Here is a 19,524-nt window from a genome sequence, read left to right as displayed (position 1 = left end):
TTTTGGGTAGGAGGGTGGGGGAACAGAGATGGTGTGTGTTTCTTCAAATATTCTGGAAAAATTTGGTGTTTTACACATATTAATTCCAACTTAAATCTGGATGATAAATTTCCAGAGATCTTTGTAGTGTACACATTTCTTATTGGTGCATGTGTGTGTTGCTCTTTCATTATTGTTCAGTCTTTAAGAGTCTTCCTACTAAAGTTTTCTAAGATAAAACTCAAAACACACACAAATGTTTTGACCTATTAAAATGAGGGCTACAGTAGCTGAAGGGTAAATCCGGCCTTTACTACATCTGAAAGAAACTTTCTCATATCAATAATTAAACTCTAAATCACACAGCCCTCTGATTCTCAGCTCACTGAGCAGGTTCTATGAACTGTCTTTCTTTTCACATTACACATCTGCAAGCTTAGTTACTGTAAAGTTTTGATGTCAACACCATATATGAGATAGTGTGAATGACGGAAATAGAAATATGCTTTCTTATATCATTTGGCTTAGTGTTGTATTTAGATGTTTCTCATTTAAATGAACATGATTTTAACTTAAAGTTTTGTGGAGCTTCTTAGAAAGGATCAGGAATAAATGTCCTGGAATCTCCATTTGGTTTCAGCATAGACCTCCCTTAACAAATCACCTTTTAACAGAGCTGCTGAACTGCTCTGAATATCAATTCTTAGGTCTCTTGATAAAAAACAGTGTAAGGCAGAAAGGCACTTGCAACATGACTTACCACCAGTTTTGTCTGGCTCCAATAAAAATGCTTTTCTCAGGTCTTCCCATGGAAATCAGAACAATTTAAGCAAATTTAATTTTTGATACTTCTCATTTGTAATGTCCCCCAAAATGGTGACATAAAGCCTTTCTTTGGTACATTCAGTACAGAAAGGAGACCACATCATATACTACATTTCACAATTACCATGATCAAGAAGATGATCTTAAAGGTGAAGGGCAAGGGCACATTCTTAATTACACAGTTTACAGATTAGAACATTCTAAGCAGGTCCTAAAAACTCAGATACATATAGTAATTTTTTTTTACATATAATAATTTTTGCTTTTATTTTTATTGGGAAAAGGAAATTCTAGCAATGTTAAAATATTCACAACCCCCTATATAACTGTCATATACTAATAAAAATGTTAAAAATGATAAAAAAAGAAATTATGATAAAAACCCCACAAATGACCTCAATACATAAATTGAAATGGAATAGAAAAAGTAAAGGCAAGGTTGTATTATATATTCTGACTCCAAGCCAGAGGAGATTTCTAGTACTACAACTATGTTTTCCTTTTGTGAGAGATTGCCCAGAACAAGGGTAGTCAAGTAGTCAAGGCAACAGTTTACAAGACTTTTTTTTTTGGTGTTGGTACTGGGGATTGAATTTAAGGGCTCCTGTTTGCTATGCAGAGGTTTTAACACTTGTACCATGTCCCTAGCCCTTAATTTTCATAATCTAAATGATGTCTCAAATAAATGGCATGTTTCCATAAAATAAAGAGAATAAGAAACATTTAGTGTTAAATTACTATGAAGAAGTAAAGAAAAAGAGGTATTACGAATGAGAATACTTGAGTTATAATGCATATGCACATGGAAATGTCACGAGGAAACTCCCTGTAGAGCTATCTTAAATAAACAAAAATACTTTTTTCAAAAACAGAGAACAGCAAAGTAAACAGATCCTGTCTGGAGGTTGGTGCCAGTGGGAGAGGGGAGGATATAAGGAAAGGGTGAAGGAGGCTGAATGTAGTGGAAATATTATGCACTCACATATGAAAATAGAAAAATGAGACATGTTGAAACTATTCTAGGAATGGGGAAAAGAAGGGATAATGGAGAATAATGGATGGGGTGAATTCAATTATGATTTTTTTTGTTTATTCATTTATTCATATGTGTATACATTGTTTGGGCCATTTCTCCTCCCTCCCCCCAACCTCCTCACTTCCAGGCAGAACCTGTTCTGCCCTCTTTTCCAATTTTGTTGAAGAGAAAACACAGGCCATAATAAGAAAGACATAGCACTTTTGCTAGCCTGAGATAAAGATAGCTAGACAGAGAGATTCCTAGCATTGCTTCCACGCATATGTGCATTACAACCCCGATTGGTTCATCTCTATCAGACCTCTGATTGAGATGGTTCATCTCTATCTTCCCATAGTGGCCTCTGCCAGTTTAAGATTACTTTATTAGCTCCTCTACAGTAGGCACATCAAACACTTTCAAGCTTTAGGGTTCCTTCCCTTTTCCTATTCTTTCTATAGGTGTTCTCCCCTTAGCATGTGACCCATGTCCAATAATATTACTGCAACTGTTTTAGGTGAAAAGTCCACATATGAGGGACAACATATGATTTTTGGCCTTCTGAGCCTGGCTAACTTCACTTAAGATGATGTTCTCCAGTTCCATCCATTTACTTGTGAAGGATAAAATTTCATTCTTCTTCATGGCTGAGTAAAATTCCATTGTGTATAAATATCACATTTTTAAAATCCATTAATCGGTAGTGGGACATCTTGGCTGTATTTCCATAACTTGGCTATTGTGAATAGTGCTGCAATAAACATGGGTGTGCAGGTGCCTTTGGAGCAACCTGAGTTGCATTCCTTTGGGTATATCCCCAGGAGTGGGATTGCTGGGTCATATGGCAGGTCTGTGTTTAGTGTTTTTAAGAAGCCTCCATATTTGTTTTCCAAAGTGGCTGCACTAGCTTACATTACCACCAGCAGTGTATGAGGGTTCCTTTTTTCCACATCCTCACCAAAATTTATTGTGGTTTTTGATGACAGCTATTCTAACAGGGGTGAGGTGGAATCTTAGTGTGTGCTTTTGATTTGCATTTCCTTTATGGCCAGGGATGGTAAGCATTTTCTCATGTGTTTTTTTGCCAGGTGGATTTCTTCCTTTGAAAAAGTCCTGTTTAGCTCAGTTGCCCACTTCCTTATTGGTTCATTGATTTTGGGGGAGTTTAGTTTTTTGAGCTCCCCATATATTCTGGTTATCAGTCCTTTGTCTGATGTATAGCCAGTGAATATTTTCTCCCACTCTGTGGGTGGTCTCTTCCATTTAGACACCATTTCTTCATTGTGCAGAAGCTTTTTAATTTCATGCAGTACGATTTGTCCATCCTTTTAGTTGCTGGGCTGCTGGAGTTCTACTGAGGAATTCTTTGCCTATACCTATTACTTCCAGAGTATTCCCTGCTCTTTCCTGTACTAACTTCAGAGTTTTGGGTCTGATGGTAAGGTCCTTAATCCACTTTGAGTTGATATTAGTACAGGGTGACAGGCATAGATCTAGTTTTCAGTTTTCCTCAGGCAGATAACCACTTATCCCAGCAACATTTGTTGAAGAGGCTATCTATTCTCCATTGTATTTGGCACTTTTGTCAAAAAAAAAAAAATGGGCATAGCTATGTAGATTCATATCTGGGTCTTCTATTCTGTCCCACTGATCTTCATATCTGTTTTTTTTTTGATGTTTATTTAATTTGATTAAGTAAGTCATATATTTTATGAAATTCTTACTTGTTTTTAAATGTGAAAATATCAGTTATGGTAATGTACATTAAATAAATAATGATCATAGAACTCACTTCTAAATGTAGCAACATTGATTTAATTGCATATATAGTGCTTAAAACAGAATTAAATATTAAATATTAAAAATTGCTATCTATTTTCCCAGCCCAGACTCTTAAGTGTATTCATTCAGAATAGGTCTTTCAGATTCTGAAATAGGTCTGATTCTCAAATGCTGGCTTCTATTTTCAGCTTGTCCTTTTTTTGGTGATGGTGGTACCTGAACTCAGGACCCTGTGCTTGCTAGTGGGTGCTCTGTCTACCACTTGAGCCCTGCATTAGGTGTTTTTCAGATAGAGTCTTGCGATTTTTGCAGGGGTTCATATCTGTTTTTGTGCTAGTACCATGCTATTTTTATTGCTATGGCTCTGTAATATAGTTTGAAGTCAGGTATTGTGGTACCTTCAGCATTGCTCTTTTTGCTGAGTATTGCCTTGGCTGTTCATGGTCTCCTGTGTTTCCAAGTGAACTTTAGGGTAGATTTTTCAATTTCTATCTGTGATGAATGTCATTGGGATTTAGATGGTAATTGCATTAGACATGAAGATTGCTTTTGGTAGTATAGCCATTTTTACTATATTGATTCTAGTAATCCATGAGCACTGGAGATCTTTCCACCTTCTGTAGTCTTCCTCAATCTCTTTCTCCAGAGGTTTGTAGTTCTCTTTGTCAAGGTCATTCACATCCTTTGTTAAGTTTACTCCTAGGTATTTGATTTTTTTTTGAGGCTACTGTAAATGGAATTGTTTTCATATATATACTCTTTCTCAATTTGTTCATTGTTGGTATATAGAAAGGCTACTGATTTTTGTAAGTTGATTTTGTATCCTGCTACATTGCTGAAGCTGTTTATGGTGTCTAGGAGTTTTTGGGTAGTTTTTTGGGTCTTTGAGGTATAGGATCATGTCACCTGCAGATAGGGATACTTTGACAGTTTCTTTATCTATTTGTATTCCTTTTATTACTTCTTCTTGCTTTATTGCTCTGGCCAGGAATTCCAGGACTATGTTGAATAGGAGTGGGGGGAGTGGGCATCCTTGTCTTGTTCCTGATTTTAGGGGAAATGGTTTCAGTTTTTCTCCATTAAGTGTGATGTTGGCTATAGGTTTGTCATATAGCCTTTTATAATGTGGAGGTACATTCCTTCTATTCCTAGTTTTCTTAAAGCTTTTATAATGAAGTGGTTCAACTATGATTTATTGTAAGAACTTTTGAAAATGTCACAATGTATCCCCAGCACAATAATAATTTAATAAACATAAAATAAGAGAATGAGAATACTAAGATAGACCTTTTTTTTTTTTGGTCCTTAAGTTGTTTTACTTTATAACTATTAATAATGCTATGCTATTCTGTTATTTTCACTTAGATACTATGGGTTATGTGACTTATCTGATGCCTTATACTACAATAGTGGCAGAAGAAAATTTATAGTCAGAGCTATGATTCTGAGTTCCATTCACAGATCAGACTCATGCTGATGTCCCATGAGGGTAGTAGGACAATTTTCAATCATCTAGATGGCCTGCAGTTTACAAAACGGGTTGAACCAGTACTTTCTAAGACCAAGAGTACCCATGTGTCACATGAAAGCTAAGGGGTAAAAAATTAGAATTGCCAATCAGACATAGAAAATGTTATCATCTTGACTTTTTCTCTAAGGTTTCCACTGGCAACTGTAATATACTTTCCTCTTCCTGTTTACGTTTATCAAAATATTGCAAAGAAATTATAGGAATGAGAGGATTTAGGAGTAAAAACCTCATCACATCAGTTACCTTCCAGGTGGCTTCTGAAAAGTAAGTTAAACATTTAAAATAGTGGAAACTAATACTTATAACTTAAAATAGTGGAAAATCAAACACACAAATGTCTAACAATTGATGACTCATTAAATAAATTAAGATATTTCAAATGAAGAAACATGGTGCAGTCATTAGAAATTATGCTGAATACCACTCTTGGGGATATACCCAAAAGACTGTGACACAGGTTACTCCAGAGGCACCTGCACACCCATGTTTATTGCGGCACTATTCACAATAGCCAAGTTTTGGAAACAGTCAAGATGCCCCACCACTGACGAATGGATTAAGAAAATGTGGTATCTATACACAATGGAATTTTATGCAGCCATGAAGAAGAACGAAATGTTATCATTCGCTGGTAAATGGATGGAATTGGAGAACATCATTCTGAGTGAGGTTAGCCTGGCCCAAAAGACCAAAAATTGTATGTTCTCCGTCATATGTGGACATTAGATCATGGGCAAACACAACAAGGGGATTGGACTTTGAGCACATGATAAAAGCTTTAGCACACAAGGGAGGGGTGAGAATAGGTAAGACACCTAAAAAATTAGTTAGCATTTGTTGCCCTTAATGCAGAGAAACTAAAGCAGATACCTTAAAAGCAACTGAGGCCAATAGGAAAAGGGGACCAGGAACTAGAGAAAAGGTGAGATCAAAAAGAATTAACCTAGAAGGTAACACCCACGCAAAGGAAATTAATGTGAGTCAACTTCCTGTATAGCTATCCTTATCTGAACCAGCAAAAACCCTTGTTCCTTCCTATTATTGCTTATACTCTCTCTACAACAAAATTAGAAATAAGGGCAAAATAGTTTCTGCTGGGTATTGAGGGGGGGGGGAGAGGGAGGGGGCGGAGTGGGTGGTAAGGGAGGGGGTGGGGGCAGGGGGGAGAAATGACCCAAGCCTTGTATGCATATATGAATAATAAAAAAAAAGAAATTATGCTGAGAAAAATATTTAGTGCTATAAATTATTAAATTAAGAAGGTTGTAAAATAATGTGATCAAGTTTTATAAAATAAAAAATTACATCATGAATAGTCAAAGACAAACAAGCAAATATATTTTATTAATGACAACCATGTGTTTCCTAGCTGGAAAAGGAATTATAAATAAAAAAGGAAGAAGAATGAGTCCTTTGGTATAGGATTGAAATTGAAGTTGTAAGAACCATACCTATGACTTTTTACCACACACATAGATAGATGTATATGTAGATACAGATATCTGCTAAACATATTTATAAATTCCTTGTTTTCTCTACAGAGAGCTTAGAAGCAAAGATACCCAAATAGTGAGGGAGTATAGCAAGAATCTAGATTTTAGTCTGTAAAACCATTGTCTAAAAGGAACCATTGCTTCTTGGAAAAATGGTTGGTTTTAGAGCTGGGCCTGGGAAAGCACAGGTACCACAACGCAAGGGAGTATTATAACACAATCAGACGAAGTCATAAGGATCCAGGTACCAGATTGCTTCTGGGACAATATGGGAAGCAAAATAAATGATGGCAACACATTTTAACCAACAGAATAAAACAAACATCTATGACTCTATATTCACCTAATGAAATAATTGAATGAAATCAACAAATGGGGGAGAGGAGAAAGTTCTTCATTTAGTACAATTCCAGGAATAATGGAAATACAGAGTCACAATAATAATAATTGTTTTAGCAAATATCACCAACGGATGCTGAAAACTGTATAGGAAAGTATGAAGAGAAAGTGAATATTTATATAGTCCAAAGTATCTCTCACTAATATGTTTATTAATTTTCAAAAGAAAAAAGTAACTTTACAGTCTAGAGGGCTGGCAGATGCCTCTGTGGGCATTGCTGCCAAAAATATATAAGCTGAATGTAATCACAGAAAAAGAGTAGGCCAACTCAAAGTGCGGGACGCTTTACAAATTAGCTGACCAGTACTCTTAAAACGTTAACAAGAAAGACAAGGAGACTAAGGAGACACGACAAGTAAATGCAATGTTGCATCCTACATCAGAGAAAGGGCATTAATGAGATAAAATTCACAATGACAAAATTTGAATAAGATAATCAACAGGATTGGATCAGTACTTAGGTTAACATTAGAAGAAGCTAGGGGAAGGGTATAATGGAAATTTCATTGTCTGAAATTATTTTAACATAAAAGTATGAATTTAAAACAAGTTTTAAAAATTCAGTAAATAGGAAAAAGCTTCATATTCATGGGTGTGAAGGTGTAATTACTAGCCAGGCATGGTAGCACACACCTGTGACCCCAGCACTGGGGAGGCGGAGGCAGAAGGATTGTGAATTCAAGGCCAGACTGAGGTACGTAGTGAGACCCTGTCTCCAAAAGCCAAGGTTTGGGGAGGTAACTCAGTGGTAGAGCTCTTGTCTAACTCACATACAAGGCTCTGGTGTGAGTTCTAGCACTGCAAAAATATATAATTACTATGAAAGACTTACATTTTAGTCTGTTGCTTTTTCTAAATTATCTACAATAAGGTATACTACTTTTGCATAAATAGAAAACTATTCTCTTTAAGTATTATTTGGAAGTATCAAAATATTTAAGAAATATAAATTGTCCCAAGAAACTAAATATACAAATATCTAAGAGGCAAAAAGTACCTGACTGAATCCTTTTCTCTAATAGTAAATTTGGAAATAAGCTCCTTTAGAAATTGCTTTACTATATTATTATTGGCTGAGTGCTGAAACAGAAAATGTCAATGAGCTGACCATGCATTATAATTTTTATGTAAGATTATAAAGGATAACCAATATATTTGCAAGTATAAAAATTTACTTCCTTCTGTACCTTTTATCCAAGTCTTCTGACCCTAGAGTTCATTACCAAGTCAGTGTTTGAAGCGGGAGAAAAGTTATAAGAAACAAATGAGTATCCAAGGCCACAGCTGACACTTTATCCTTTGTTTATAAAAAGTGACTAATAAGGAATGGTAAAACATCTTCCTGGAGAAGTAAACCCATGTGTTAGTTATAAAAGTGTGTCAAAAATGTATGCATTTGTTATAGCCTTATATCCCTTCTAAATTCTGATAGCATGTGCTTATTGTATTTTTAAAATATTTCATTTTAAAAATGAAATTTTATTTTTAAATAACAAAATACTAGAGGCTTATTATAAGACATTCAAACATTTTAGAAAATCATAAAGAAGAAAAATTTTAAAAAGCTCTCCAAATCTCGCTACCCAGAAATGGCTACTGTTAAATCTTTTCATGTAATCATTCTGGATCTTCTTTCAGGTATATCCTTACATATGAAGCAGCCATCCTATATACAATGGAATTCATGAATGGAATTAAAATATTTTGCAGCATCCTATCAACTGAAAGGTACTTAGGTTACTTTTAATGTACATCCTTTTACATATGTCTTCACTGAGAGATTTAGTGAATCTTTAAAAACAGCTTAAGTATTTTGAAAGTTTTAAAAAAAATTTTATTACAGAAATTTCCAAAACAGGTATAATATAGAGACAGTAAAAATCCCTCATAATCTCAATCCGTTTGGTGTACTTCCCTCACTAAAACTTATTCCTCCCAAAGTCAATCCCCTCAGTATATGGCTGCTCTTTCCTTTCAGCTGCTCTGGAGAAAGGTTCTGGAATCACCTTTGGTTCCCCACTTCTTCTAAAAACCCTTGTCCAATCCATTAGTAGATTATCATAGTTCTCAAAAAAAAATTTGGGATCCAACCAATTTTTGTCAATTTTACCCATATTAAACTGGGCCAGTAACCAACACTTCCTGCCTAGCCCTAGAAGCATTCATTTATAGGGTTTCATGTACCACAATGAAAGTAACCTCCAAGAAATAGCACTTGCCAGGTTTTTGTGTAGCAAAGAATATTCACGAAATACTCTTCCCTTTTAAATTACATGTGGTGCTAAGGCTGGATTTTCTTCATATACTTCAACAAAAATGACATATTGTAATAGATATTGTGTTGACTGCAAAAGTAGGTAAATGAATCTAGTGGACTTTTACAAAGCTGGATATTAAAGCTATTTGCAAAACAGTAAAACGATGCCACAATTTCCAATAATTTGTTAATTTGGAAAGCAGTTATTTTTTATGAAAAATTGTATTTTTATGTTAGCAGATAATGATTTTTTTATTGTTATATATAAGTGAGGTAACAAATACTTGAGAATTTCTCAGTTTTAACTAGTATGGAAACTATTGATAGGTATAACCAACATAACCATTAGGGAATCAGTGCTCTAATGACTTCCTTTTTATTCAGAGTAAATGTCAAAATTTTTACCACAGTTCACAAACTCCCAGCATGATCTGATCCCACCTTCCCTACCATCTCTACTCCCATCTCTCACTAATTTTATTTCTAATCATTGCTTTCCATCTTTTTTACATAGCCTCTTTGATTTGAATACACCAAGTAACTTACTACAGGACAGTCTTGGCATTTGCTTTTTAGTGTTTGGAAAACACCCCTCCAGAAGCCCTATGGCTCTCTCTTCCTTCAATTCTTTCTTAAATGTCATCAGTTAGCTAGCCCTCAATAAAATATATAAAACATCTTTACATCTCCTTCACTGTGCTTTATTACTTTTAAAGAAGAGCAGTATTACCGCTTGCCACATACATACACACACACACACACACACGTATCTTATTTTGAGACAGTAGTCCAGGCTGACTTTGAACTCATTATGTAGCCCAAGCTAGTCTTGAATTCAATCCTCCTGCCTTTACATCTGCAGTGCCATTACACCCTGCTTGACTTATATTTTTGGTTATCAGTATTCCCTTTCTTGCAGTCCATAATTGCAGGGACTCTTCTCTTGTCCATTACTATATGCTTAATTCATAGAATTAATTAATTAAGAATTCTATGAATTAAGCATAGAATTCATAGAAAAGTACTTGACACGTACTTTGTCTTCAATACAATTTGACTGAATGGGTAACTGAAACTGTCATATTAATGCATTTCTATTTGCTTTTCTTTGAAAATTCTTTTTTTTTAAATTTATTTATTTATTTTTATTGTTTTATTATTCATATGTGCATACAAGGCTTGGGTCATTTCTCCCTCTTGTCCCCACCCCCTCCCTTACCACCCACACCACCCCCTCCTTCTCCTCCCCACTCTTTGAAAATTCTTGATTTGACTCACCAGTTGTTTAAATGAGGTATATTTTATCCTAAAACAGGAAAGATAGGGCAGAAATGATGGAAGAAAATGTAGATATCAAAAATGACTTTCATACCTGACATACTCTGAGAGCTTGGTCCAAGACTGTTTTGGTATCAGTGTCATAATCTGGGCAGGGTAGCATGGCTCGGCTGAGATGTGCCTGTAGCAGGAGATGTGCTTTGGTATGGGGGCTGTCAAATGAATGAGGATTTAATTCAATGGGTAGACATTTTGCCAATTCACTATTCATATGGTCTTCATTGTGTCTTACTGGTAAATCTGTGTATTCTTCTGCGTCCTGAAAAATAAAACAACCCATATATTTATGTATGTGTGCATGTATTTGTTGGATCAAAAATGTAATACTTTTTAGCTTTATCTCCTGACTTTCAAAAGTTTAGAAAAACTGTGACTAACTGTATCTCTTAGAATTCTGCTTTGTTCAATACTACCATTAATACATAAGCTAAAGGTAGTTATGTACAGTATATCTAAGTTCACAAATACTCTTTTGTATTTACACTGTCAAAAATACAAAGGTCCTACTAGAGGATCTACTAGGTACTGCAGATTACAATGACAGTGGGACCATTGCAGTGAACCAGAAACTGAGAGCCTTCAGGGAAGGAAAACAAATTCCACACAGTGTAATGAACATCATGACATGCTAAGTACAGAGAGCTGAAGGGACTTTCAGTTTGGAGAACTGACTTATTTTAGAGGGTCAGGGAAAGTTTTTGGGGAAATTGATATTTAAATTAAAATCTGGGGTTAGTAGAAGATCTAAGGCAGGACTGGAGAAAGGGACAAACAGAATTGATGAGGTAAGAAAATGGGGAGAGCAGGATCATTAACTTAAAATTTATTTGAACGAATTAGATTATAACCAAATTGTTCTGTAGTAAATGTTATGTTTGGACTGTTTCTTTTGTTTTAGAAGACTCAGTAAGGCACTTACTGACAGATACTACAGAGGCTACATTTTACCACTGAACCCTATTAAGCTTAAATATAAGTAGACTTTTCCATTAAAAACAAACTGACCTACTTTATTTATTTTTTTTGTAATTTTATTTATTTATTTAAATTTTTATTTTACTCATATGTGCATATAATGTTTGGGTCATTTCTCCCCTTTTCCCCCACCCCCTCCCTTACCCTCCCCCCCTTGCTTCTCGGCAGAAACTATTTTGCCCTTATCTCTAATTTTGTTGTAGAGAGAGTATAAGCAATAATAGAAAGGACCAAGTGTTTTTGCTAGTTGAGATAAGGATAACTATACAGGGAGCTGACTCGCATTGATTTCCTGTGCATGTGTGTTACCTTCTAAATTAATTCTTCTCGAACTTTATTAGTATTTGTTACGACAGAATTTTTTTTTCCAAATATGCAGTTTAGATTGAGGCTGTTGCTGTTGCTGTTGCCGTGAAGTCCTGCTATCAACCAACATGAATTAGATGTGTTAATATCAGAAATTGTGTAATGATATTTGAATAACAAGGACAGGATTTATCCTCTTCCAGCAACCACCTGGCCTCATGCCCCACAAAAGAAAGAACAAAGGGTAGGAAACAGTGATCCTCCAAGTATTGAACACGAGCCTATGGAAGACAGTGATCTCTGAGATATAAAAAATAAACTAGGTGAGCCCTACTGTTGCTCCAGCTAGTACTGCATGGAGAATTTTTAGACTATGATACAGAGAGTTAGAATCAATGTAGACCTGGAAGATTCCCTGAGTTGAGATGAAGCTGACACTCTAAGGACTTTAAGGTGGCTAACATTTGAATAACAGAATGCTACAGGAGAGGGCTATGGGGGTGGGGGAGTGAGAGGGAGAGAGATAATGTCTGTCTGTGCTCCAGGGAACTGCAAGGGGTTGTACTGGAGTCTTCACCAGAGTACTGCATGTATGTATGGAAGCTATGCAAAGTTGGAGAAAGAATCATGCAAAACCAGTTACAGGGAACAGTGTCACACTAAAGAGTGCTAGGAATAATATCTGTTCCCAGCACTTAGACCAGAGACACTCATAAAGCACAGTGCATAATGCAGAAAAGGTCTTACTTAAGGACTGGGGGTAATTGGTTCTCTTATGAGGACTACTGTGAATCTGCCTAGCAAATTAGAAAAGCAAGTCCTAAAAAGATCACATGCTTCCAAGTAATTAACTGAACTCAAGATCAAAATGTAGGAAGATTTACAGGAATACAAAAATATACAGCACTAAGAAGGCAAAATTTACAATGTATGGCATTCAATTAGTGATTACCAGCAATGCCAAAGAGCAGAAAAACAGAACCTGAATGAGGAGGATAATCAATCAATGAAAACTGACCTAGACCTGAAACAGATCTTACAATTAACAGACAAGGACATTAAAACAGTTACTGCAACTCTATTTTATATGTTCAAAATCTTTTAGATAACTACTTGGTTTAAATTTCTAGAAATAAAAACTACAACACTGGAGATGAAAAATGTATTAGATTTTTATTAATGGAAGAATATGTATTGAAGAACAAGATTAGTGAACTTAAACTCATCAATAGAAATTATTAGAAATGAAAGAGAAGAGAGAATTATACAGCTTCAATGAGCTGTGACACAACTTCAAGTGGCCTACCACATATTGAGGGAGGAATGTGTGAAAAAATAATGGCTAGAGAATTTCTAGCCATTATTTTGATAGTTTGATGTAAACTATGACCTATAGATTCAAGTTCAATGAACTCCAAGCAAAGGAAACTACATCAATCATAATTCACAACTGAATTGGTCAAAACCACCAATAAAGAGAACATAAGAAAAACAGCCAGAGGAAAAAGTACATAGGTACAGATTTTGAACAAAGGGAAGGATGATAGCAGGTTTCTCATCAGAACAAAACGATACAACAAGGCAATAGTAAATCAACATCTTTGATGTAGTGAAAGAAAAAACAACTTGTCAGCCTAAAATGCTACTATTTATCAGCATAAATAAATCCTTCAAAAGTGAAGCCAGATATGGTGGCATATATGTGTGTTTCCAGCTACTTGGAGGCTGAGGCAGGAGGACTACTTAAGCATGAACATTTGGGGTCAGCATGGACAGTATAGCAAGATCTTATTTCTTAAAAAAAGCAAAAATCATTTTAGCAGACCTGTACCACAAACAATGTTAAAAGATATTGTTCAAGAAGTACATAAATGATATAAGATGAAAATATGAATCTACCTAAAGGAATAAAGAGTGCTGGAAGTAGTAATTATGAGAGAAATATATATATAAAGATTTGTTCTTATTATTTTAACAGCATTGAAGGGCATTGACTAAACAAAAATAATAAGGTAAGGAATGCATTTCGGAGTTTGTATCATAGGCAAAAGGAAAATATATAGCATAATCCCCTAGTTGGGGAGAAATGGAGATATAATATTGTGAGGTTCTTTTATGATAAATGAAGCAGTATAATGTCATTGAAGATAGACTGTGACCAGTTAAAATATATTCTATAAATCCCAATGCAACCATTAAAATAGTTAAAAGAGTTAAAGTCAATAAGTCAACCTAAATGATAAGAAATAATCCAAGAATGGCAACTCCCTTTTCCAAACCTCCAGCAGAACAACAACAAAAAGAACAAAGAATACAAGAGTCATATAAAAATAAGGTATGCTTGCATACTATAAAAAATTAAGGGATAAACTGGAAAACAAGTGGCAAGCTTACACATTTAAATGTAATCATATCAATAAGTACATTAAATGCAAATTGTCTGAATATTCCCAATTGAAGTTAAGAGATCGCATAATAAAGCATAAGTCAACTATATCATGCCTAAATGAAACACACAAACACTACACACTACATACTACACACACACACACACACACACACACACACACACACACACACAGGTAACTGTTAAGAGAGAAAAGACAAAAAGGTGTACCATACTAACATTAGTTAAAAGACAATAGCAGTGGCTTTATTTTAAACATAGATTTCAGAGCAAAGAATATTATCAAGCATAAATATGATAATTTAGTAAAGAAAATGGAGTTAATCAGAGAGAAGAGATAACAATTTGAAACATTTATGTCCCAAGGGCTGGTGGAGTGGCTCAAGTGGTAGTGCCTGCTTAGCAAGCAAGAGGCCCTGAGTTCATACCCCCGTACTGCAAAAAAAAAAAAAAAAGTTGTTATGCTGTATTGTTTAGGGAATGTCAAGGAAAAAAATCTGTATATGATCAAATAATGTAGCTTCAAAATCCATGAAAAAAAATTGGTGGAAAAATTGAAAAAAAAAACCCTCAAATATAACAGAAGATTTAAATGTCAATCTTTTGATAATTGGTAAAAACAAGCAGATAAAAATCTGCAAGGACACAGAATTGAACAACATTGTCAACTAAGTGGACTTAAATGACATTTATAGAATACCCCACCCAATAAAAATAGAATACTCATTATTTTCAAGAGCATTTACTAAGACAGATCATATTCTGGGCTGTAAGACAAGTTTCAAGTCATATTCTGACCAAATGAAAAGTAAACAAGAAATCAGTAACAGACAGATCTCTGGAAAACACCCAACTATTCAGAAATCTTACAACATATTTCTAAATAATCCATGAATAAAAGAAGAAATACGAGGAGAAATTATTTTGAACTGAGTGAAAATAAAAATAAAATCTATCAGACTTTGAGGAATGTCATTAAGGCAGTACTTAGGAGGGATTTATAAAACTAAATGTTTGTATATTAGAACTAAAGAAATGTTTCAAACTAATGACCTCAATTTCTATTTTAAGAAAATATAAGGCCCTAAATTCAAACTCCACACTATCAAAAAAAATGAATATAGTGAAAGAAGAACAAATTAAGCTTAAATAAGAAAGAAAATAAAAAGTTGAAGGGAAAATCATTGAAACAGGAAAAAAAATAGACAAAATTAGTGTGATCAAAATCTGATTCTTTGAGAAGATCAATATAATTGATAATCTTCTAGAAAGTAGATCAGGAAAAAAAGGAGAGAAGACATATCAATATCAGGCATGAAAACAAGGATATACCTAAAAATTTTACAGATACCAAAAGGATTATAAAAAATAATATGGCTGGGCACTGGTGGCTCACATCTGTAATAGTAACTACTCAGGAGGTAGAGATCAGGATCATGGTTTGAAGCCAGCCCTACACAAATGGTTGACAAGACCCTATCTTGAAAAAAACCATCACAAAGAAGGGCTGGTAGAGTGGCTTGCTAACTCCTGCCTAACAAGCATGAGGCCCTGAGGTCAAATCACAGTGCCGCCCAAAAAAGAAGAAGCAAATAATATGAACAAATTTATACCGATATATTTCAAAACAGATAAAATGGACAAATTCCTTGAAACAACAAATCAATGAATACATACATAACCTGAAAATTCATTCTTTTTGAAAGGAAAACATATATCCATAAAAAGACTTGCACACAGTAGATAGAAGCATTACTTGTAAAATAAAAAAACAAACAAAACAAAAACTGGAAAAAAAAAACCTAAGTGTCAACCAACAGGTGAAGGACTAAAGAGCTGGGTTACATCCAGACAATGGAATTCTATTCGGCAATAAAAGAAGTAACTACTGACACTTGCTACAACATGGATGAGTCTCAAAGTAACTATGCCAAGGAAAAGAAGCCAAACTAAAAGGAAAAAAAAAAGAGTATATACTCTACAACTTTATACCTATACTGGTCTAGAAAATACAAATAATACTGACAGAAAGCAGAGTGGTTATTGCCTAGGATAGTGAGAGTGGAAGGGGTTGGGGTTAACATTCATAGAGGGGAATAAGGTAAGTTTTCACTTGTACTTGTTGATTCTTGCCTATAAAATAAGACTGAATGATGAGATTTAGGGGTTTCATTTGGAATTCAGTAACATGTAACAATTGGAGGATTCTATTATACACGAATCAATACATAATATATATTCTACTATATGTGCATAATATGTGCAGTGCCTATATACAATATAATTTGTACTTGATTGATGATTTTGGAAACCTGTGCCATTATTATTTGCCAAGTATATAATAACAGTAGTACAAATGGGGGTGTAATAATCCAGACAATTGAGTGGAGGTAGTAGAGGAAGAAGAAATCAGATTTATGTTTACTTAACAACATAAACATTTTTTTTCATATTTTAGATGTCTCCTGTTCATAAAACATAACTCCTTCTGATCTTTTACTGAAGAAAATGCAATAGCTCTTCCAATACTGCAAGATGAAATCAGCTCTCCAGGTTTTGAATATGTAGGAAATAGGATGGGACTTAAATTATATGAAAAGTTCAATTAAAACAAAATGAAAAAGCAAGACTTTGACAAAAGCACTACTTAACAGTATTGTCTAAGTACAGTAATCCACTCCCCTTAGTACAATCTTGCTCAAATTAACACTATATACCTTCTTCCACCCACTGAGAGATTAATTCTCATAGCTCCATACATTTTTGAAAGTGTGAACATCTTTCTGAGACAAGTATGGATATAGAATTCAAAGACACACATTTAAAAATATACTGTGACTTTTAAATGCAAGTCAACTGCTTCATTTGATACTAAAGAAACAATGATCTGCTTCAATGCAAGTGGAAAAAGCTTGTAGTGTTGAACTCACTGAGAAGCAGCACATTTCAACAAGGCTGACAATACACAATTGTGCTTATTGTACAAGCAGGTTTATTTGAGTAACTTTGATCCTGGGTGTTTTTTGTCTTATTTCCTGACTTTAGAATCCCAGCTCCATGGAAGATGTGACTCCACTGTTCTCTATACTATGACAATTCTGCCAAAGTTATCTGATTTATTTCTTTAATCCCCTTCTACACTAGGCTTGTGAATTTTCTCATTGCCAGTAGTATTAGTATCAGATGAGTCTGTTAACAGCTGAATACATTCTAGGCTGGAAAAATGCTCTGCAGTAGTCACCTAAGTCTAGCACAGGGCCATCAGACCTTTAAAGAATACTACCCAAGGAGTTAAAAAATTTACATCAGTGATATCTCTTTTCAGTGCATAAAGCAATTTCTTGCAAAATTGACATACATTTTAATAAAAAATTGAAAGTATTTTAATAACTGCTATGGGCTGGGTATTTTTTTAACTAAATACATATTTAGAATATGGTATTGATGGGTACTCACACTGGTGAACAAAAGCACATGGAGTTCTGTAGGTTAGTGGGAAAGCCCAACTTTTATCAAAATTTACCACACATAAATGTAAAACAGTGAGTGGAGAAGTATGGTAGAGAGATACCCCTAATAACAGGATCAGGTGAGGGGTTATGACTGAGCTGAAAGACGGTAAAATTATTTGTTTTAGAAAAAGGAAAAGGCAGGGATAGGTTAAGCTGAAAATCTGAATTGAAAAAGGATGAATGACTTATTAGAAAATACTCTTAAGAAAGTTTACCATTTCAAACATAAGTTGTGTCTACATGTATACTTGATAACAGAATATAACCTAAAAGTTCCTACATTAATTTTATTATCTTATTGATTTTATTATTTAATTATTAAATTAAACTTACTTTGGTAAGTAAGGTCTTTTCCATTTTCAAATTTGACACAGACAACTGTTTTGAGATCTTTGAAAGAGTTGATATTTGGTTTATAAATGTTTATAAAATATCAAATTAACATTAGCTCTGTAGTTGAAAATTATCCATAATAAAAAGTTTCTCCAGAATTTATTTCCTTTGAAGATCTTTCCTTTTCTGCTTACAGTGTTGAAGGAAAAGCGGATAACAAGCAATTTGTTCTCTTCAAGCTATTATAGATTGCCAGGGTGTATGGTACTGTGTGAGGTAATAGAGGGAATAAGGGAACTAAGAATTAAAACAACAGGTGCATCTTCAGCTCTGCTATCTACAAGGTATGTGGCCTTCTGAGAGTAACTGTACCTCACCAAGGCCCAAATTCCTTGTATTTATTTGGGGTTTGGTGTGAAGATTCAATGTGACATTGTTTATGAAACATTTAAACAAAAAACTTGCTATAAATCTCAGGTATTATAATAGCATTAATAATCCCCACATCTGATATCATATAGGAATGAGTTTTAAGACTCAATTATTTGAGTTCTGTTCTATAATTTCAGCTGTAAATCTTTGTTTATAATTATGTATGTATACTTTACCACCTGAAATACACTTTAATTACCTGACCTACAAATAGAATGATTCTTAAAATATTATTCAAATAAACAAGGCTTTTTAACTTATAGTTTACTAGTAGTTGTACATTTTTATGTAATCATGTCACTGAAAATATTGGTTGTTTGAAAGACAATGTGCTTATAACACAAAAGACAGTCAAATTAATGAAAAATATTCAGGAATTGGATCCTCTTGAAACTGTGGGCTTTAGTTTCCAATCTCCAATTAGATATCTTTCAAATCCATATTAATTAAACGTTCAAAAAAGTACTTCAGCAGATAATAAGGAAATGTGCTCTTTTCAGTGCATCTCAGTGGAACTAACTCAAAATATTGTGGAAGAGAAGTCATTTATCCTACACACCTAGTATGACTTTTCTGAAGGAAAAGTTATATTACTTTGAAATATTACCAACTGGCTTTTTTGTTGCTGTTGTCATTGTTGTAGTGGTGGTTGGACTATGGACTCCAGAAGCAGAGTTAAACTGAAGACTGACTGAAGACAACTGCTTCTTAATCCTCAATTGCTCTGCCAGACCCTACTGTGAAACTCCTGCTCATGTATCCTGGAATTCCATTTCACAATTTTTCTAAGCTCTTTAGAATGTGACATGTTTGTTTCACCAATTTCCTTAGCACTTTCATTCCTAAAGTAGTTTATTTTGTTCATTTTAAAATACTCAGAAAGGAGATTTTTAAACTTAGTTCAGATTGGTTAGAAAAGCAGCAAACCCAAGATCAGCA

General features: G+C 34.4%; 1 protein-coding gene across 6 annotated transcripts in view; it reads right to left on the bottom strand.

Annotated features, from left to right (window-relative positions):
• The window catches only part of Ascc3 (activating signal cointegrator 1 complex subunit 3), a 357,473-nt gene that overhangs the window by 31,169 nt on the left and 306,780 nt on the right, over positions 1-19,524 (bottom strand). For 5 of the 6 annotated variants that reach the window (XM_074077814.1, XM_074077820.1, XM_074077816.1 and 2 more), the window contains one exon: positions 10,655-10,879. The exons of the other annotated variant lie outside the window; for it this stretch is intronic. In XM_074077814.1, coding sequence (XP_073933915.1) covers positions 10,655-10,879 — 225 coding nt within the window. The remainder of the gene's footprint in view (positions 1-10,654; positions 10,880-19,524) is intronic. 6 annotated transcript variants of the gene reach the window in all.

Source organism: Castor canadensis, chromosome 1, assembly GCF_047511655.1.
Source record: "Castor canadensis chromosome 1, mCasCan1.hap1v2, whole genome shotgun sequence".
In the NCBI taxonomy this organism is placed as follows: domain Eukaryota; kingdom Metazoa; phylum Chordata; class Mammalia; order Rodentia; family Castoridae; genus Castor; species Castor canadensis.
Note: the sequence above shows the minus strand (reverse complement) of the source record. Positions and strands in the feature narration are given on the sequence as shown.